Below are 20,971 nucleotides of genomic sequence, written 5' to 3'. Positions count from 1 at the left end.
CTACTCGCTGTCGTCGTCGCTGTCCTCCTCGTCATCGTCCTCTTCCTCGGCCTTGGCGGCGGCGGCCTTCTTGGCGGGCTTCTTCTTCTTCTTCTTGTTCTTGCTCTTGGCGCCAGTGTTTCTCGCCAGGGGCTGCTCGAGGATCTTGAGGATCTCCGCGTCCGTGATCTTCTTGTCCGACTGGTACTTGCTCAGGTCCAGGGCGGGGGCGCTGCCCAGCTTGGTGATGCCATTCTTCGTGATGGCAACGGTCGTCAGCAGTCGGGCCACAGGGGCGCCATCCTTGTCGCCGACCAGCTCGTACTGGCGGAAGACGTTGCCGCGGACGCATTCGACGACACCCGACTTGGCATCGCGCTCGTCGTCCAGCTGCCGCAGGCTGAAGGGGAAGAGGCCGAACTTCTTCTGGACCTCCGAGTAGATCTTGCGCGACGTCGGGCGCTTCAGGCCGTACGTCTGGATGGTGCGCCGGTGCAGGGTCGACCGCTGCTCCAGCGTCTTCACCTTACCAGCGCCCAGGCTCATGCCGACCTCAACGCCCCACACGTCGCCCACCTCGGGGTTGCCGTCACCCTTGGAGCCCTCGCTGGGGGCCAGGATGATCTTCTTGGCACCCTCAATGTCGTTGTGCTCAAACAGCCACGACGTGGTGTTCTCGACCTGGTTGACCTCGTACGACTTGGCGACCGTCTCCAGCAAGGAGTTGATCTTGCTCTGGGTGATGGGCTTGGCAGCGGCGGCTTTCGCCTTCTCCTCGTCGGTGCCCGAAGCCAGAATGCCAGGAGGGAGCAGCAGGCGGAGCAGCAGCTCGTTGGCGTAGTATGTCGCCAGAATCAGGTCCGCGGGACGGCCGGTAACGACCTCGTCGCCAGACTGGCCCTCGGCGGGCACGAGAATCGTGTTGCAGACAATGGAGCCAAAGCCATCAATCTGGGCACCAAGCTGGATCTTGACGGGCTCGCCGGCCTGGAGCTCGACAGCGGCCTCGGCCTCGTCCGATCTCAGCGGGGTGTAGGGGGTGACATACGAGCTGGGGGATACGGTCGTGGGGTGAGAGAAGCCTATTTTGCGAGGCAAATGTTAGCAACGACGTCTCGCCTTCACCCTCCTCCTCTCTCCGTCTCCTCAGTCTGACGTACCCTTATTGACCTTCTTTCCTCTGTAGACCTTGGCCAGCTCCTCCTCAATCAGCTTGTCGCCCTTCTCGCAGATGTCGACGATCTTGGCACCAGCAACGCAGAGAGCCGAGACAGCAGCCAGGGCCTTCTCGGAGATCTGGGCAGCCGACTTGTACTTGGTCAGCGTGTCGGGGTTGTTGAGGGTGTAGTCTGTTGTCGTTGAAAAGAAAGAAAAAATTAGCATAATGATCTCGAGTGGTGTGCGAAAAGAACGACACAGCAATGCAACGGCCGGGTCCAACAATCCAACGTGCGCTCGTCACAATCCGCAAGCCACTCGGCCAGCAGACTGGGCATTCCGCCGTGCGTCAAGACAGCACGCGACGTCAACCATGTCCCGCAGCAGACGCCCCAAAGCTCGTGTCGTACGCCCAGCGCAAGGCCTTCCCAATCGAGATGGCGGGCGCTTTGGGAGGGCAAAAGAAAATACTAACCGATTTCCTTGTCTTCGGACGCCATTTTTGCGGTTTTCGGTCGGTGCCGGAGGTGTTGTTCAGGTAGTGTGGAGGTGGGAAAATTCAACGGCGAACAGCTTGCTGGAGCTTTGCGTTGATGTAAAGAGAGGGAAAGGAGGGGAAAACAATTGCAGCAAAAACTATGCGCTGAGAGGGCGGCGATGGAGGGGAACAAAGGCCCATGCTGCGGGCCGCCGTTCGAGGTTTATGGCGGGGGTTATTCCTTATTCCTGTTCTGTGCTCTTTTGGAAAGCCCTGGTGCGCTGGTGCAGTGTAATGCATCGTAATCGTGCTGCTTTGCAGCTTCCTCGTGCAAGCCTGTATTTTTGGCTGCAGCGGACGCTAAAAATCTCTGTCTCAAGCAGTAATTACCAAAGCTTGTCTTGCTTTTGGGCAGGCGCGAATGGTGCTTGAGCGGACGATAGGCAGTGACATCTGATCATTGCTAATTTACTAACAAAAGCATGTATCCGACTATTACCCAGCAGCCAAGCATGATCAAATGTACCTAGTACGTGGAATATGCACTTTTTAAGCCAAACTCCACAACCAATGTAGTACCAGTACATAGCCACATTTATGACCCACAGGCAGCCGCCCCAGCCCCTTGATTCGTTGCTTCCGACGCCAGGAGAAAGAAACGACCACAGAACCGCGATTCCTCTTTTTACAGTGTGCCTTTTTGCACGAGTCCCATCAACACCACCATTCGCGAAACGGACACCCGCCATCCACACACGTCACCCTCCATCATCGCCACGGTGCCCCGTCCCTCTCCTGCCCTTCCTCCAGCCGCGGAATACGTCCTGGGGCCGCCGTCGCCGCTGCACGGCGACGACACCTCCTCCGCGCCATGTCGGCTCCCTCGGCGGCTTCAGCGCCGCCTTCAGCCGCACCCTCGTCAGGAGTCGCGTCGACGCCGTCGCAATCCGGACCTGTTCCATCCACCTCGACCTCTCCACCCCCTCCCACTTCTCAATCAGCCCCGGGCGGCACGGATGCTCCGACGGGCTCCGACGCTGCGGGCGCTGGCGATGCCAAATCGGCGTCCGGTGCCGCGTCTCCGGCTCGATCGACCTCCGGCGCGCCAATTGCCGCGAAGAAGGCCGCTGGCCGCGACAAGGACACGTACAACCAGGTGCTCGTCGAGCGCTATTTGACACATGACGGGCTGCACTCGGCCGCGCTCCAGGCGGCCCAGGTGCAGATGCAGAAGGACTTCCGGAACCTGCACATGTACGCCGACGACTACCGCAAGCTGCGCACCGAGTACCGCCAGTATTTCCCCTCGCGCCACATCTACGGCGAAGGCTATGTCGGCCTGGGCAACGGCTACACGGAGGTGAACGGGCCGCCGCGCATCCTGTATCCCACACAGAAGATGCGGCCAGGCAAACGCACCACGCCGCCGCTCAAGTACAACCGCAAGGACATGGCCCAGCAGGCCGAGCAGCACGAGGAGCTAGTGCCCATCCGCGTCGACGTCGAGTGGGACAAGGTCAAGCTGCGCGACACGTTTACGTGGAACCTGCACGACCGCCTCGTGCCGCCAGAGCTGTTCACGGCGCAGCTCATGGAGGACCTGGGCCTGCGGCCGCCTTTGTCAAACCAGGTCTACGAGCAGGTCTTCCAGCAGATCCAGGAGCAGCTCGGCGACTTCTACCCGCTCGTCTACTCGGACGAGGACGCCCTCGATCCCGAGCTGCCCTACTCCGCCTACAAGAACGACGAGATGCGCATACTGGTCAAGCTTAACATCACGATCGGTCAGCACACGCTTGTCGACCAGTTTGAATGGGAGATCAACAACCCCATGAACTCGCCCGAGGAGTTCGCCGCCAGCATGGCGCGCGACCTGTCGCTGTCGGGCGAGTTCACGACCGCCATTGCCCACTGCATCCGCGAGCAGACGCAGCTCTTCACCCGCGGGCTCTACAGCGTCGGCCATCCCTTTGACGGCCGCCCGATCGAAGACCCGGATCTGGTGTCTGCCTTCCTCCCCTCCCCCCTCCCCGTCGTGTTCCGGCCGCAGCAGCAGGCCAAGGAGTATGCGCCGTACCTGTACGAGCTGAGCGAAGCGGAACTCGAGCGCAACGAATTGACCTTTTCGCGCGAGCAGCGCCGCCAGAAGCGTTCTGTCAACCGGCGCGGCGGTCCCATCCTGCCCGACCTCAAGGACCGCCAGCGGACCATCCGCACGCTCATCGTCTCGTCTGTGCTGCCCGGTGCCGCGACCGACGTCGACGAGAGCAGACTCTACAAGCGCGCGGCAGGCCCGTCTGGCACTGGCCGGCGGCGCGGCGGACGCGACGGCGAGTCCGACTCGGACGAAAGCGACGATTCCTCGCCCGACTCGCCGTCCATGTCTCAGCTGGCCGGCACCGCGCGCACGCGAGGCATCCGCGGCGCGGCGTCTGCTGCCCAACAACGCATGGCGAACATTGGCCGCTCGGAAACGCCCGAGGCCGGCACGATCCACCACCACGAGTCGCGCCTTGGCCGGCGCGCAACACGCGACCCACGTGAAGACTCGGTGGACGAGGTGCAGGTGCCGTCGCGTCTTGTGGTCACTTTCAAGGTGAACAAGGACCGGTTGAAGAAGCTGCTGCGCGACATCAAGACACGACAAAGCACCGGTGCTGCTCCACCGGCTGCGACATCCGAGTCGGGCTCACAGACGCCGTCGTCCAGCCACCAGCAATTACAATCCTCTGCCCCGGGATCCCAGCAGCAGCCGCGCTCTGCGAGTAACTCCATGGGTCCACCCCCCACGACACCCTCCAGCAAGAATGCGCTTGCGCCCACACGGTCTGTCGTCCCGCACGGCCATCTCGGCCGCCTGCCCGCGCCACCCCCTCCTGCATCCGAAGTCGATGCGCCCGCAGCTGTATGTACTTTCCTGGTCTTCCATCGTTGTGTCTTCTATCCCTAATGTAGCTCTAACATTCCTCTCTCTCTCGTCTGCAGCCTCCTCCTCCACAATGGCTCCTCGATGCGCTCCAGCGCCTGCGCGAACGCAGCTACCCCCACGACTCGTTTGAAGGTGTTATGCGATACAGCGTGTTCAACAAGGACGAGCAGCTCGTGCCTGCGCCCAGCGCTGGCGAGCCCTTGGACAACTACAAGTTCTGGTACTTGCCACGCATTCGATGCCACGACTGCCCAGGCAAGCTGTACACACCCGGCCCAGAAACGACGGTCGGCAACTTTGAGGTCCACCTCAAGAACCGTTTCCACAGAGAAAAGGTCGACCTACGGCTGGCACGCGAGGCCGCCGCCAACGGCTTGCCCCCACCGGCTAGCTCCCTGCCCGCCGGGTCCGCATCGCCCTCTGTACCACCAGCGGCCGCGGCAGCCAGTACTGCGCCCCAGCGGCCCTCTCCAGGTGCGGGCTTCGGGTCGCTGAGTACGAGCGAGGCCGCGTCACGGAAGAGCGGCGACGGTGCAGGCGGCTCGTCCGGGTCTGCGTCCCAGACATCGACACCAGGTGCCGGTTAACATAATTCAAAAGGGACTGCTCTCGCGTGCGTGTGTTTTTTGTATCTTGTATTACACTTTCGATATTCTCATGTCGCGTTGCTGTCATTGTGTTTTTCCTGTTTTTTTCTGGTATTTTTTTGGTATTTTCGATAATACAGGTTGGAGGAAGCTGGAGTTGGGTGGATGCTGATTTTGACCAAAACAATCAAATGTTTCTTTATACATAAATTTTGTCTTATATTTTTGTACTTTTTATTTCCTGGGGCGCTTTTCACTACATGTTATCCAATCATCTGTACTTCTACTTTGACTTATCTTGTCGTCTGTTGTATATCCCCCACATGTATCGTCACGCGTCGACATTTTAATATGTAGCTACCCAAGTACAACGCGTATCATGTTGGTTTTTTTTCATGTGTGAAGACCGCAGCCATGTCAAAGTATCGTATTCACTTCTAATATTTTAACAGCATTTTTTAAGACTTTTAAGAGGAAATAATAAGCTTAGATCTCTCCATTTTGTTTTTTAAAAAAAGTTATTTTTCTTATAACTATGCGCCGTGCACGTCAATTTCGGAAACCACTTAAATCGAAAATTAATGAACGCAAACCTTTCAGTCGAAAAAGACTTTTGGTGCAAATGGCCATCTATGTTGGATACCCGATAATTAAGAAAATATAAAATTTCAGCAAGTATTTGATTTTTTAATGATAACGAAACAGAAAACACAGACATACAATAAGGAACAATGGGCATTATACAGACCGCTTACCCCTTGGAGTGTTATTGTCACCCATCACTGGCATCCATAGCTAGTTAACCGTCGCCGCACATTTGTCCTTCACGCCCATCAACCCCGAGCACAGCCATTTTTGGACAGATTTCCATATTTCCATATTTCCCTTGATATAAACACGCATAAAGAAAAGACAAACACCTCGTTACAAATTCGGGAGAAAAAGATCCCATTCTTAGGTCGAGAGCGGTCACATAGCCACAGTACAAAAGAAACCCTCGAGTAGCAACAAGAAAACAGCAAAAATAACAGGCACAAGTTTTTCCCTACTCGCTCTCGGCACCGTCATCACCACCCTCCGCTTCTGAATCGGTCACTGCTTGCCGGAGCGAGCGGCCCCACATACCACTGTCGCCACCGCTGCTGGCCCTGCCGCCGCCAGATTTGCTCTGCCGCCTCCGACCGCCGCTGTCCCGCGCCCTTGTGGCACTGGTACCGGCCTCTTCGTCTTCGCTGTCAAGATACTGCCATTCGGCCACACCGTCAAGCATCTCCTCATCGTCCTCATCCGAATCCCGCTCCATGTACGAGGTCTGGGCCACAGCCGAGCGTCCACTACGACGCCGTTCGGAGTCGGGAATCCGGACCGGAGACGAGGATTTGATGGCCCGAGAGGGCTTCGCGACGCGCTTGGTGGCACCGCTCGACTTGGGCTTGGAAGCGGAGGCGCTCTTTCTCGACGACGACGGAGCAGCACCCGAGGAGACGGCCTTGCTGTTGGACGTCGACCGAGGCGGGCCCGATGGCCGGGACGCGGACGATGTCTTGGCTCGCTTGGCGGCGTTCTGTGCGACGTCGTGCTGCAGGTGGTAGTCGTCTCCCGACTTGCGCTTCTATGATGGGTTAGTATTGGATATCCTTTGTCAAATTCACGGGGACGAAAGGGGAACCCACCTTCTTCCGCTCGGCTGCCTTGAGGAGGTCGTCCAATCGGTCCTCAACGCCTTCGGGGATGTACTGCTTGCGAGCAATCTCCAGCGCCACATCGTGCGATGGCAGTGGCGAGTAGAGGCCCTGGGGCACACCGACCTTGTCCGCGTAGGACTCGAAGATCCAGCCCCTGCGCTGCTGGAACTTGCGGATGGTCGCCTGTGTAAGATCCGAAAGAACGTACAGGTTCTCGCTGTTCTCCGCGTTGATGCCATCAAGCGTCTGTTTGACGCGCTCGGCATATTTTGTGATCAGGCCGAGGCTCGATTCTGTCGCGACGTTGTTCAGGAAGAAAATGATGTAGCGCGCATGGTCAACAAGATCGTCGGCCTCGGCGCTGTAGTCGGGATGATGGGCGAGCAACGAGATGAGGCGCGCAATGACGCCCTCAAGGACGTTCTGCTTGGCCTCCTGGAAGTAGCGGGTCCGCGAGCGGATCCACGTCTCGATCTGGTTCCGGAACTCGGTGACAGGTTCAAAGGCGGCCAGGAACACAATGGTGTAGAACCGGGGGCGCAGCTTGCCAAGCACCAAGTATTTTTGCAGCTTCTCGATGAAACCGCGACGCACCTGGGGCTGCTGGTCTTGTGTGACGAGTGCCAGTGTGTTGAAGTCGGAGGGCGAGAGGATCTCGTCGAATTGCCGGCTGGCGCAGATCTTGAGGATGGCCTGTGCCGCAGCGAGCCGGAGCCGCGAGCAGTGGTGTCTGGGCGTGTCTTTGCTCTTGGTGACCTCGCCGTCCTGGACAATGAACTTGACCAGGAAGCGGATAATGTTCTTGCCGTCCTTCTTGGCCTCGTCAATGTCCTTCGTGCCAAGGAGCTGTTGCACCAGGAACTTGAGGCACTGCACCTTGGCCTTGCCCTCGTCGTCGAGGTCCGCATCGTCAACCCAGTCCGGGTCGCTGGCCGAAGACGGGCTGCGGACGGTGCGGAGGATGTCCATAGCTTGCTTCCGCAGATCGTCTTCAGCATCGGCAATCACGCTCGGCACGAACCGGGCCAGCTGGCTGACCGTGACGAGCTTGTTAAGGAACCGCGGTGACTCGAACTTAAAGTCCTTGGTCACCTTTCGGGCCAGCTCAGTTGCGCTCACCATGCTCTTCTCGTCCTTGGTGGACAACAAGATGCTGACTGCATATTTGGCAGCCTTTTCCGGTCGTCCGAAGACAGCGAAGCTGATCCAGGCCTGCACAAATTTGCGGTCGCGGGGAACCTCCTGCGGGTACTTGGCGGCATAGGACGAGCACGCTTTGAGTGAATCAATAATAATGGGGTCGTTTTCGCGTGTCTCCGTGGGTGCGTGCGTCGCCAGCTCCTTGCACAGCTCGCCAATGGTGGTCTTGAACAGACCCGGGTTCCGCTGCGACACCTCCTTGAGCATCTCATTGGCGGTCGCGGCCATGTCCTCGTGGCCGGCCTTGGAGTACTCCATGATGGTGGTCAGGTGGCTGCGGTTGAACATGATGCAGCCGGAACGGTACAGCAGAGGAAGCAGCGTGTCCAGAATGGTGCTCGAATTGGTGCCCTGCACCTTCTTCACAAGCTCCTTCATGGCGCGGTACATGGTCGTGAAATCGTGCTCAGGACCAATGACAAAGCGCACAAGTTGGTAGCTGCGGCGGTCGTTGAGCTTGGCGAACCGCTGCAGATCAGCGCGAACCTTGGCGGCGTCGGGGAAGAACTGCGATAGGTACTGGATGCTCTTTTCCAGGCTGGGCGCGGCTCTCTTGCCATCCTCGCCGACACCACCGTTGTAGGCCTCACACTGCTTGAGGAAGCCTTCCACGATGCTCGAGAACTGAGGCTGCCGGCTCTGGAGAGAGAAGAAGGCACGCTTGGAGCTCACATCCAGAGAGCGTACCAGGAGCAGGATGCGCTCGGCGCGGACGGCGTCGGCATCGATGCCACCGCCAGCGGCAGACTTTTGTTGCTGGCTGCCGCGTCCGTTGGTGGCCTTTTGGGCCTTCTTGACGGCAGGGTACGAGAGAGGCACGAGGTACTCGTAGGCAATGCGATCCACAAGCAGGTTCAGCTCCAGGTCGTTGGCATAAATAGTGCTGAAGATGCGCGTGGGGACTCCACCGAGGGCAGCAATCACGGCCTCATCACCTGCAGCCAGCTCGCCCGTTGCTGCAGCCCACAGCTTGCCGAGCAGTGCCATGGCCTCGATGCGAACGTGTGATTTCCGGTCACGGCAGCGGTCGGCCAGGTTGGACAGCACCGACCCCTGCTTGGAGACGCCGCCGTGGGGGGCGAGCTTGGTGATGACATCGCGGAAGTTGAACGCCTCAATAGCCTTGACGGAGGCCAGGCGGACCTTTTCGTCACTGTCGGTGAGCTTGTCGCCAAGGCCAAGGACAAGGACGGTCTCCTCCTCACGGCTGAGGCCGATGCCGCCCGCAGACGTGGACAGAATATAGCCAGCAGCAGTCACCCAGGCAGTGCGGATCAGGGCAGACTTGTCGTTCTTCCGGTTGATGAAGCTCTGGTACACGTGGGGGTGTGTCTGGGCAAAGGAATGGGGCGAGGTCGGCGTCGTCAAAACACTGTCGGTGGCCTGAGTAGCAAGCTCGTCGGTCAATCTGAGGGGCGGGTACGCTGCAGGGTCCAGGGCCGGTAGTGGCGGTGGACCAGCAGCACCAATACCTGCAATCATGTCTCCGAGCGTCTCCGACGCCAGTTTCCGGAGGTAGACGTTGTCTGCCGAAAGCTCGGCCTCGAGCTGGGGCACGACATTGCTGAGCACCTGCGGGGCGGCTCTCCAGAGCTCGCGCAGCAGCAAGTGTGCCTTTTTCATTTCCCGCAGGTCGGACTCGGACGGCCCGTTCAGGCCCTCGTCCTCCTCTTCATCGTCAGAACCCTTTTCACCCTTGTGCCCAGCCGGACCCTTTCCGTTGCCGGCGGCGTTGCCGCCGACGCCGGAAAAGTCGATGATCACGTCACTGAAGTACTGGGCAACGGAGCGGGTCATCTTGTCCGCACACGTCTGGCAGATGAGCTTGGCCATCTGGTAGGCAGGGGGTTCCTCCTTGAGAAGCAAGGTCGACTGATAGCGATCGAGCTCATCCTTGTCGGGGACACCCTTGTCGCGCAGGGCGCCCGGAGCGGCGGCACGGAGGAACTGGGCCATGATGACATCGACGACCTTGGGAGGCACGTTGGGGCCCTCCTCGATCAGGCTGATGAGCACGTCGCTGATGTCGTGCTCGACGTCGGTGGGCAGGCGACCGCCGGACACATTTTTGGGGGCCGAGATGGCGTCGAAGAGAGACGAAAACAGCTGAAGCTGCAGCGCGTCGCTGCTGTCAAGGTCGTTGAGGAGGACGATGCTGCGGACCTCAGCCAGCGAATGCAGAACATACTTATGCTGGGCATCATAGGTGTTGGAGGGATCCTGTAGAGCGGGCAAGATGGAAGTGATGAAGAGGCCAAAGACGTCCTAGAGTGACAGGTCTGTTAGTACTGCCTGCTACAAGAGCCCGGAAACCGCTGTGCACCAAAAAAAATAAAAATAAAATAAAATAAAACCAACCTTCAGCTGGGTCTGGGTGAAAGGTGCGTTGGGGGCGCAGAGGCAGAGAATGTCGACGAGGCAGGCGGCGGCAAAGGCCTTGACGCCCTTGTCCTTGTGGTTGAGGAGGTTATGGCTTGCGAGCTCTTTGGCAGTCTTGGCCAGCGACTCGGTGTCAAACGTCTCCTGGTCGAGGTCCGTCAGCTCACGACTCAGTGTCTCGAGACGCCGGATCAGCTCTTCGGTCGGGATGGGCTTTCCTGGCCGCCATGAGAGAGGCTCGTTGAAGCGAAGGCGCACCCGCGGACCCTCGGCTTGCGTCCCTGCTGCTGTCCGCGCAGTGTGTGGCCGCGCCTCGTCCTGGTCATCGTCTGCCTCCTGCGCATCGATCACGTCCTCGTCCTCATCGTCCTGCTCTTCGGCCTCAGATTCTGGGTCGGCAGCCTTCTTGCCGCGGCCACGGCTAGCCGCTTGTTGTTGTTTTCGAGGTGCGGCCGCTCTGCGCGGCAGGCTGACCTCGGCGTTTGATTCGGGGGTCGCTGTCTCTGCGACATCAGGGCTCTTAGCAGAGACTCCGTTCCGCGCCGGAGCGCGTCGACGAGCCGGTGCCATGGCGATAAAAACTGGCGATGACGCCGCCGGGGATAAAAGGGTGGCTGGTCGTCGCAGAGGCGTCGGGAGTTGGGGGGTCTCGGGTATATTTATCTCGATTGAACCTGTGATCCGTGCCCTGACCTGGCCTGACAATGATTGCGTGCGGGCTCGTCTGTTCGGGCAGCCTTTGGGCCTCTGTCTCGATCGAGTCCTTCTGGTGTGGCGCAGAAAAGAGTCCCGAAGAAAATGGGAAGAGACGCGACAGAATAGACTGACGAGCTTCTTAAGTGGTAAAAAAAAAGGGGGCCGGGCTCGCAGCGGACAGCGCCAGCAACGATCCTCGACAATGCCAATGCGAAGGGGAAATGCGCAAATGGGAGAGAAAACAGCGACGAGATCAGAGGTAGAAACTTGGCCCGTCGGATTGCAGAATAAAAAAAGACGGGAATGGGAAATCCACACGCAATGGCGAGGATTAAAGTGGAAGGGAGAGGAGAGAGGGGAAGTGGACGGATGCGTTACGCGACGAAATAAAGGTGCCCTACGAATACTATTTCGCGCGACCGGGCAGGAGGGCAGGTACGGCGAAATACACGGCAACTTGGCGGCAGGAGCTGGTCTTGCTTTGGCGGTTGGGAGAGAAGGTGAACTGGAGAGACACAGCCGGCGGCCACCAACTGCAAGACCCTAGCGTGGGCCTGGCCGTTCTTTCCGTCGCGTGCTGTCGTGTAATTTAGCTGGGCGTGACCGTACTAGCAGACGCGTTAGGTGCAGCGGTCCATCATTGTTAATGGCTGCCCGTTCTCATTGGTTGTACTGGTACTTCCAGAGCTTTGCGACACCACCACTATACACCCAAAGTCAGCCAATCTACGCGCCGGTTAAAGTACCGTGACTTTGCGCGCGAAGCTCCGCGATCCACACTTATCAACGTCGTTTCTTTCGATCCCATGTCTTTTTGTTTCCTTGACGAAGTGCGACTATGCAATACGCTGCACGTTGAGTCGGTATCGGATCTTAGACGCACCAGTTGTGCAATATAACGTTAAACGTGCAAATGCACCAGTCAGCTTTTGCTGGCTCTACCTCTCCCACCCGCAGGTGTCGCAAAGCTTTGAAGCACCTGCCACGAGCGTGGTGACTAAGCTGTTGATCTGAGAAGGTCCACAGTATACGATGTAGCAGGGGGAAGAGCACACGGATAAGTGGGATGAAGTATAGGTAGGAACTTCGCGATGCTCTGGGGCCATGCTTGTCTGGCTGCTGGTCATGGAGAATAAACGTGTCACCGACGTCATGCCAGGACGAATGAGAGACGCCAAGTTGGAGGTTTCTAAGGAAGAATCGGTGGAATAACCTGTCTGACTGCATATTGCGACGTTGGACTGCCTGCCAGCCATAAGATTTAAGAGGGAAGGTGGCATGCAGTGAAAGGAGCCCGCGAATCTTGGTATGGCATCGGGCTGCATCAGGATCGCCTTGTTCTCGCAGGTCGAGAGTTGGGATCGTTGTACGGCCATGGCTTCAACCAGCATGGTTGTATACTAGAGAAGACCTTCTGATACAGTGTCGATTGGAGGCGTCATTGCGGAGAAATGGCGTGTTATATGGTAACGAGGCAAGAGGGAGGCGTCCCCGGTCGTTCCTTCCATGTTGGCGATTCACGACGACGACATTAACGCTTCCCGGGTTCCGTTACCGCCGTCGTTTACCGTATCGAGAGACGCGGGTCGGCCTGGAAACGTAATTCTGCCCTTCCGTTTGTGATACTGGCCGGGTGGTACCTTCTCTGGTCTCCTTCTCCTTCCTCTTCTCACAATCTCTTGTCACGTCGGACTTTTCGACTCACATCTAACAGCAAATTCTTTGCATCACACTCGTTTGGCCCTATCTGATCATCACCTGTATGCTCTTTTCCCATTGACCATTTGCAACTGACACTCGTTTCACCCTCTCGATCTTCGAATATCCCGCCAATCTACAGCCATCTGTCTCCTCCTAAGGTACGTCGGTCACGCCTTCCCATGCATCTTCATTCTGCCACTACGCCCCGGATGCTCTTTCCTGGCAAGCCTTCCTTTTGCACATATTCGTCCTCGTGCGTCCTTCCGTGTCTGGCTGGGCACACATCGTTGTTTCCTTTCTTGTGTCGCCTTCGGCTAGACACGCCAGAGAGCTGTTGCATACATGTTTCTGCGTCACCTTCACCATCCCTTGAAATTTCGGTCTTGTGTCTTTGACGCTCAATCTCTCCGGACTAGCAAGACGAACTGCCCGTTCGCTTTTGCCCAACGTGCCATTTTTCATGTTGTTTTCAGTTTTGTCTTGGTGTGCTGTGTTGTGTTTGTTCCTTCCTGTTTCGATTGTCGTGCGTGGGTTGCTCCTTCCTTTCCTGCTCAAACGACCAAACATATTTTTTGGCCCTTTTCTTCTCGCCCCTCCCACCAACTTATTTCGTCTTCTACTTCTCTTTCCTTTTTTTCGGTCTCCTCTTTTCGTCGCTCCTTTTACCTTCTCGCCTTTCTTCATCCATCCATCTTTCACTCGCTCCTTGTTGCTTCCTATTTTTTTAAGCTTCATCCAAAGCCTAATCGACGGCACCACACTCTTTTATCTACCCTTCTCACAAGGCTGACCACCTCAAAGATCTCTCTCTTTACAAATTCAATCAAATAAAATGGATCACTTCACCTCCACCAAGACTGCCTTTCCGGCTGTTTATGCCACCGATGGCTTCTCTCCGGCTCAGCCGTCTAAGGCTCGCCGCATCGGCAAGCTCATTGCGAAGGCTGTTCTGGCCATCGTTTTCCTGGCTTTTGCTCTTGTTTTGATTTACCAGGTCGTCCATGGTAAGTGGCTACCGGTCTCCCACAGAGTTTTGATTGTATGTCCGTGTACTTGCTAACCTCCACATCTACAGACAAGCAAGACTATGATGCTCTCCTCTCGAAGTACAACGACTTGCTTGCCGAGCAGAACACCAAGCCCGTGGCCCCTGTTGCTACTCTCGTTCACCGGGCCATGGAGTCTCCCTCCCAGTCGTATGTGTACACGACCACCACGGTCACTGAGGGTACGACCATTACCATTGAGACCACTGCCTCGTCGTCTAGCCTCCCAGCTAGCTCGTCTGTCTCCTCCCAGCAGTGCAGTGCCGGTCTCCCTGGGACCGTCACGGTTACTGTCACCGGTGGTGGCTCGTCCTCTGTTCTCCCTTCCTCTTCCCCAGCCCCCATCACTGTGCTCGAGACTCACGTTACGACTGCCACGATCTATGTGACAGCCAGTGGTCTCGTCACCCCCAAGGCGGAGACGCTCACGGTGACGGCTACCGCAACGGAGTTTGCTACTGTCCACGGTGGTAACAACAAGACCTCGAGCGGCACGTCCACCAGCACTGCTGAGGGTGTCTGGGGCACGAGTGCATCTACCAGCTCGTTCCACCTTACGCACTTCCCCAACACCACCACCATCCTCTCCCCTTACAACACCGCGAGCACGGCCAGCTACACCCTCACTGTCCCTCCCGGCGTCAGTGGTGCCACTGGCAACACTGGCAAGCTGACCACACCTCTGGGCACCACCACTAGCCAGGTCGACCCAGTGAGTACGGTTGTCACCGTCTCCGGCGCCGCCAAGGCTAGCGGTGTCTGGGTTGGCATGGCCATTGCGGCCATCTTTGTTGCGGCCTTCCACTTTTAAGGATATGCCGCCATTGCATGAGACCACACTGGAAAACAATCGTGGCCCATAGGGGACGAGAAAAACTACCACTAATTGGTCTGATGTGTATGAGACTCTTAATAATGGAGAGGCTGCGGAAGGGTGAAGGCGGCTGAGAAAGGTGTCTCATATCAGCACTGGCCACCAAGCATGTTTTGCAAGCCGAGAAGGAAAGTTAAGGGAGCTTTGTAGCACATCCCTGTCATGTCCTTCTTTTTACTTCCGGCTACCTTTTCTTCTCTATATTTTTGCAATTGTCGCCACGGACGAGTGGATGGATATCATATCATAGTCTTTTCTTTGGTCAGTCAAAGAACGGCAATCTACGTGTAAGCAGCTTAGGCAGCACTATATCATGTAGAGCCAGACAATAAACATCGTCGTTTTAAATAACGTGTTTCTGCAAAGCCATTGATTTTGAATACCTAATACACCGTCCCTCCGACCATGAGATCAAAACAGTGAATGAATGCTACAAAACATGAAAGACAAAAGCTGTCAGGCTAGAAAACTAAACAAAAAAAAAAAAAAAAAAAAAACGCAAAACTGTGTCCAGTGATATACCACAACGCCATCCCAAACCCAAACCCGGACACGGACTGCCAACCGTATATAGAGAAAAGACCAATTCCGCCAGACAAGCCTTACCGTCCTGTCGACTGCCGACGTGCCCGCCACCCTTCCTTGAAGCCTTTGGCGGCCTCTTTCAGCTCCTGCTCTGATACGCTATCCCGGATGCTCTCGAGGACACTGTTCACAACACTAATGTGGTTGGCCTCAGGCTTGTCGTCACGGAATCGGTGGATACGCCAGCGCTGCTGGTCATCGAGCGCGCACTCGACGACGCGGTTGGAGATGGGGTCGCCCGTGGCCTTGAGCAGCTCCCACTCCTCTTCGGTGAGGTGCATCGGCGCAAAGTGGCGGTACGGCTCGGCGGTGTTGTCGCCGTAGTAGGCAAACAGGTCGGCGGCCGGGAGGGCGTCGTAGTCGAACGGCAGAACGGGCCCGCCATTTGTGCTTGCGTGCCCGTCGCCGTTGCGCGTGTCGCCGTTCTTGACGGGACCGTGGGCGTCGTCGTCCACGCTGTCGGGTGCCAACGGCGGGAAGGTCAGCTGGATGCGGAAGTCGATTGTGTTTTCCTCGACGCGCTTCCACTTGAGGATGTGCGGGTCGGTGCCGGGGCGGTAGTGGGTATTGCAGCGCGTAAAGATGAGGCCGTCGTTGCCGTGCTTGAGGTTGGGCAGCACGGTGCGGAACATCATTTCGATGCCGTAGCTGTACTGCATGTCCTTCATCTGGATGGCAAACGCCTGGAACTGCTTCTCCTCGGGGTACTTGCGGAACAGGGCGTCGTACGGCTTGTAGACGGCCTCTTTGAAGTAGCCCAGGCGCTTGTCGAGGGTGCGCTCCGTCATGTCCTTGTTGTCGAGCACGAGACAGTCAAACACCAAAAAGGTCGGCTGCTTCTCGCCGTGGCCCAGGTCGTCCATGACCAGCTCGCCGTCGACCAGTGTCTTGACGTGGAAGCCCGCCTCGTCCTCGGCGCGGGGCAGGTGCAGCGAGCCGGGCGGCAGGAACCAGTAGTCGTTCTTGCGGTCGATGAGGTATTGAATTTCAGCGCCCTCTTCGTCTTCGGTCAGGTAGAGCAGGTAGCGGATGCCGTCGGTCTTTTCGCAGACGTAGTAGCTGGACGGTGCGGTGCGGTGTTAGCAACAAATTCGCTTTGGTGTACACCAGGGGACCGCTGACAACCTACTCTTGTTTCCGCAGCTCTTCCATGTGCTTGCGCGTAAAGCTGACGGGTTGTGCACCTGGGAAGCCGAGCTGCTGGCGGCGCAGCTGGTTTGCGACTTCACGGCGCATGCTGTGCAGCACAGCACCCTCGGCGCGGATGCCGGGCGCGTCGAGGCGGTCGAGTTTGCCAGACATTGTGAGAGGAAACAATGCTCGTGTGGGTGTTCGACGGTAAGTATAATCCGCTAGAAGTGCAGGAGAGATGCAGACGAGCCCTATTCCATTCGAAGCTTGCGTGCAGCGGGCATTGTGGGCAAGGCTGGGGAAACGCAGTGTGGTGCATACGAAATTTTGGCTGCCTTTGCCGTCAGACGCATTGCTGGTGCTTCCTGCAGCTAGGTCGCTTTGCAGCCGCATGCAGCCTCGCTGGTATATTGGATTAGTCATTTGGGCGCACCTATAGAGGGGATAGGTGAGGATACAGCGCTCCAGAGTGACTTGGCTAGTGCGCTAGTCGGTGTTGGAATCCTGGTTTTGGGGCTGAACTAGCTCCAGGAGGGCAATTTCGCATAAGTCGCGACGGGCGGTCCCACAGGGCTTTCAGCGCCGGCTAGGCTTGTTCGCTACTTCTGTTTCTGCAGTGCCAGAGACAAAAGGGAAACTGCAAGACGTCAAATCAGGGTTGGGGTCGTACTTTCCTTCTTCGTCTTTTCTCGATGCCTAGCCAATAGCGTCGACGCAACACGTTGTTCTTTCTTCTGCATCAACCAACGTCCTCGACAGCCTTCTCTTTCAACGTCGTTTTGCGAAGCCTCCAGCGAAGACGACACCCTTTGTTAGCCGCGACGAACCCATTTCCTCTCCCGCGTCGCCTATTTGCCTGTTCATGGTCGCTCGCGCGCGACTCGGCCGCTGCTCCAAGAGCCTCCGCTTCAGCTGCCGCTGATTTCCGCTGTGCAGCGAAATTGAACCCCCCCTGCCAAGCACAACTCACGATCGCTCGACCACCGTCCAATTTTCATTACCTCATACGCTTCGACGGACACACCTTGGCGGCGCATTCCACGTGCTGCCACCATGCCGAACGGCGCGATGTGGTCCATGGTGACCGGCACCGTGGTGGAGCTGGCCCGTACGTTATCCGAAGCTGTTGTTTCACGAGAACCTATTCTGCAAGAACCACGATGGAAATGCTGACACTGGCCCTCCAACAACAGGAAGAGCGAGCGAGGATATAGACTCTGAAGGTACGCAGGTGCTGAGTAGCGGGCAGGACGTCGTTGGTGGCTGGATGGAGGCCGTGGGCGACCACAACGGACGACGAGACGTTGAGATGTGAAAGGCATCCGCAATCCATTCTCGACAGACACAAGGGCAAAACTGACATGTCGGCAGGCGGCGACTCTTCCGAGAAGGAAATCAACGCATCATGGGCCATCTTCATCCAGATCATGCTGCTGATCGTGGCCTTTTTCACAAGCTACATCCTGCAGCAGCAAAAGGTTACGGCCGTCCACGAAACGGTCATCTCCATCTTCGCAGGTGAGCCTCCCATACTTTCAACCTGACCACTGAGCTCAGCCTAACCCCTAACCCCTACCCCCTTGCCTAGGTATGACGGTTGGCCTTATCCTCCGCGTAACGGCCGGCGACAGTATCCGCGAAATCGTCAGTTTCGACTACCAGGTCTTCTTTAATTTGCTGCTACCACCGATTATCCTCTCCTCCGGCTACGAGTTGCATCAAGGGAATTTCTTCCGAAATATAGGCACCATCCTCACGTTTGCGTTCGCCGGCACCTTCTTGTCGGCCATTGTCATTGGTGTCATTCTGTGGCTGTACACGCGCATCCCGCTCGAGGGCCTCAGCATGAGCTGGATCGACGCCATTTCTGTTGGCGCCACCCTCTCGGCCACCGACCCCGTGACGATCCTGGCCATTTTCAACTCGTACAAGGTCGACCCGAAGCTGTACACAATCATCTTTGGCGAGTCGATCCTGAACGACGCCATTGCCATTGTCATTTTCGAGTCGGCGCAAAAGTCCAAGAACGGCTCGGCCACATCGTCGAGCATTGTCAGCCTGCTGAAAGGTATCGGCATTTTCTTGAAGGACTTCTTCGGCAGCATGTTCATCGGTGCCCTGGTCGGCATCATTGCAGCGCTCTGCCTCAAGTACACCTACGTGCGCCGCTACCCCAAGATTGAGAGCTGTCTGATTGTGCTCATTGCCTACGCCACCTACTTCTTTTCTCAAGCTGTGGAGATGTCTGGTATGTCTCGTGGACTTTCATTCATTTCGGTTTTCGAACCGCCTGTGCTCGCTGCTAACCCCGCTAGGTATCGTGTCTCTGCTGTTCTGCGGAATAACTCTCAAGCACTACGCCTACTTCAACATGTCCCGTCGCACGCAGCTCACCACCAAATACATCTTCCAGGTGCTTGCGCAGCTCTCCGAAAACTTCATCTTCATCTACCTTGGGCTCTCGCTCTTCACCGAAAAGGACCTGCAGTATCAGCCGCTGCTCATCATCGTCACTGTTATTGCCGTGTGTGCGGCGCGTTGGGTCGCCGTGTTCCCGCTGTCCAAGGCGATTAACTGGTTCATTCACTACCGCGAGCGCCGCCGCGGCATTGTCAACTCAGCCGACGAGCTGCCGTACAACTACCAGGCCATGCTCTTTTGGGCCGGCCTGCGTGGTGCTGTCGGCGTCGCTCTTGCGGCGCTGCTGACTGGCAAAGATTCGTTCGCGCTCAAGGCTACCGTGCTTGTTGTAGTGGTGTTGACCGTCATCATCTTTGGCGGCACCACGGCACGCATGCTCGAGATCCTCGGCATCCGGACGGGCGTGGTCGACGAGATCGACTCGGACGACGAGTTTGACATTGAGCCCGTCGGGAACTATGCGAAGCGCAATGGCGGCTTCGGCTACAACCCACCGCGCGCTCCGGGCACGTATGCCAGCTCGCCCATGCCTCTCAACCGGCTGGGCAGCAGTAGCGGCGGCGGCAGTGGTGGTGGCGCCGGGGCTAACGGCACAAAACGCGGATACTATCCAAGCGGCAGCGCTGACGATGGTGCTGACCGCCGCAGCTGGACAACGGGCATGCGGTCGCCCAACCCAATGGGCGGCGGCTCGAGCCTCAGTCGTAAGAGCTCTGCGCACGATCTGGCGTCCGGTGAGCGGTCCGACCTGCTGGGCTACTCGGCCAGTGCCACCGACTCCGAAGTCGGCAGTGACATTGACACATCCGACCTGCCGCCACCAGCACCCCGCCGGCGGTCCAGTCCCATGCCACCAGGCGCACCCGAATCGTACGAAGTCGACGTGGGCGGCAGCAGTTCCGCTGCGGCCGCAGGAGCCGCAGGCAGTTCAGCAGCTGCAGGGACGAGCACACCCACCACGCACATGTCGGCCACGGCGGCCATCCGGCAGTTGTGGAACACGGAAGATCCGACGGCGCTGCTGCGGCAGCTCGACGAAGACTTCATCAAGCCGAGGCTGCTGCTGGACGGCGGCAATGGACGCGGCAACGGCGGCAGCAATGTATGATGACTCTTTCTATCTAATTCCTCTTTGGTCGTTTTTTCTCGCCCGTTCGCTTTCCATTGTTACGCTACGAAACCCACAGGTTTCTTTCATGTTTATGCAGCCCCAGGTTTGAAAGAAGGGGCACAGGTGGGAGGGGGAGACGGCGGAGACGGTCGACTTAGAGGAGGGGAGATTCGCTTTAAATATATTTCGATTCCGGTGAGATGGATTCAGAGCCGGGCCAGAGTGTAGTTTTCAATTTCTTTTTTATAACTCTTTTTGGCACCTATCTTTGGGCACTGGGGTCTTTGCACTGTAAAAAGGACATTGACGTACATTTTTTAGACACATGGGCAAATGAAACCTGATACTTGTTACATACTCTGTGAAAGTTGGCTGGCGAAGCAAAGATAATATCGATCTTTTCACCTCTTATTTTTCCTCCGAAAAATAAAAATAAAAATAAAAAATGAAAGAGATCAAAGTTACTCGCATTTCGTTGCCTTTTGTACGACGTAATTACATCTACGTACATCCACGTACTTCCTTTTCCATTCTCACATTCGTATTCGAATCGTACGACACGAAATTGTGCCGGGAGTCCTTATGGTGGAAATGTCGGTGCCTGATCGGCCCTGTGGTTCCTTGTCTATTTTTAACAGAAAATCGTGTGGCAAAATAAGTGAATTCGGGAGTGTCGTTGACGACGGGCGCCTTCCATGTTGACAGCCTCCTTGTAATGTGGGGCCAATTGCGTCGCTCTTTCCATCCTTTTGTCCCTGTAGGAAGCGACGACCGACAGCGCTATTGGACCCAGGCCGAGCCTGCCCAGCCTGCTAGGTGCGCTCCGCCTCCAGGTACAATTATTGCCCTTTCTGGCCTCGAATTAACGGCAAGGCGTAACCAGAAACACAACGTTCCTGCCTTGTCTGTGCCCGTGATATGATCCCAGAGCATTTATCTTGAGCCTCTCCAAAAGCTTTCCCAAAGCCTTTTGTCCCTTTCAACACGTACTTCTGCCAACCTCCGCTTCCC

The 20,971-nt window shown here is 57.1% G+C and overlaps 6 protein-coding genes across 6 annotated transcripts; 3 read left to right on the top strand and 3 right to left on the bottom strand.

Annotated features, from left to right (window-relative positions):
• SPBR_02823 (methionyl aminopeptidase) lies at window positions 1-1,362 on the bottom strand (the record flags this gene model as incomplete). Its single annotated transcript, XM_040761126.1, has 2 exons — window positions 1-1,061; window positions 1,140-1,362. 2 exons carry the CDS (start codon window positions 1,360-1,362, stop codon window positions 1-3), a joined length of 1,284 nt encoding a protein of 427 aa, XP_040620177.1.
• A 1,124-nt stretch (window positions 1,363-2,486) lies between these two features.
• SPBR_02352 (uncharacterized protein) lies at window positions 2,487-5,131 on the top strand (the record flags this gene model as incomplete). Its single annotated transcript, XM_040760655.1, has 2 exons — window positions 2,487-4,520; window positions 4,601-5,131. The coding sequence occupies 2 exons, from the start codon at window positions 2,487-2,489 to the stop codon at window positions 5,129-5,131; spliced, it is 2,565 nt and encodes an 854-aa protein (XP_040620176.1).
• A 1,045-nt stretch (window positions 5,132-6,176) lies between these two features.
• SPBR_02184 (sister chromatid cohesion protein PDS5) lies at window positions 6,177-10,965 on the bottom strand (the record flags this gene model as incomplete). The annotated part of the gene is made up of 3 exons (XM_040760487.1): window positions 6,177-6,743; window positions 6,805-10,281; window positions 10,375-10,965. The coding sequence occupies 3 exons, from the start codon at window positions 10,963-10,965 to the stop codon at window positions 6,177-6,179; spliced, it is 4,635 nt and encodes a 1,544-aa protein (XP_040620175.1).
• A 2,659-nt stretch (window positions 10,966-13,624) lies between these two features.
• Window positions 13,625-14,649, top strand: SPBR_03029 (uncharacterized protein; the record flags this gene model as incomplete). The annotated part of the gene is made up of 3 exons (XM_040761332.1): window positions 13,625-13,796; window positions 13,868-14,020; window positions 14,177-14,649. 3 exons carry the CDS (start codon window positions 13,625-13,627, stop codon window positions 14,647-14,649), a joined length of 798 nt encoding a protein of 265 aa, XP_040620174.1.
• Window positions 14,650-15,314: 665 nt separating this feature from the next.
• SPBR_02868 (mRNA guanylyltransferase) lies at window positions 15,315-16,599 on the bottom strand (the record flags this gene model as incomplete). The annotated part of the gene is made up of 2 exons (XM_040761171.1): window positions 15,315-16,356; window positions 16,427-16,599. 2 exons carry the CDS (start codon window positions 16,597-16,599, stop codon window positions 15,315-15,317), a joined length of 1,215 nt encoding a protein of 404 aa, XP_040620173.1.
• A 1,190-nt stretch (window positions 16,600-17,789) lies between these two features.
• Window positions 17,790-19,957, top strand: SPBR_02453 (solute carrier family 9 (sodium/hydrogen exchanger), member 6/7; the record flags this gene model as incomplete). The annotated part of the gene is made up of 3 exons (XM_040760756.1): window positions 17,790-17,946; window positions 18,017-18,676; window positions 18,744-19,957. The coding sequence occupies 3 exons, from the start codon at window positions 17,790-17,792 to the stop codon at window positions 19,955-19,957; spliced, it is 2,031 nt and encodes a 676-aa protein (XP_040620172.1).
• Between the last annotated feature and the right edge of the window lie 1,014 nt (window positions 19,958-20,971).

This window comes from Sporothrix brasiliensis, assembly GCF_000820605.1.
Source record: "Sporothrix brasiliensis 5110 chromosome Unknown Cont17, whole genome shotgun sequence".
In the NCBI taxonomy this organism is placed as follows: Eukaryota; Fungi; Ascomycota; class Sordariomycetes; order Ophiostomatales; family Ophiostomataceae; genus Sporothrix; species Sporothrix brasiliensis.
This window is presented reverse-complemented; position numbering and strand designations above follow the sequence as displayed.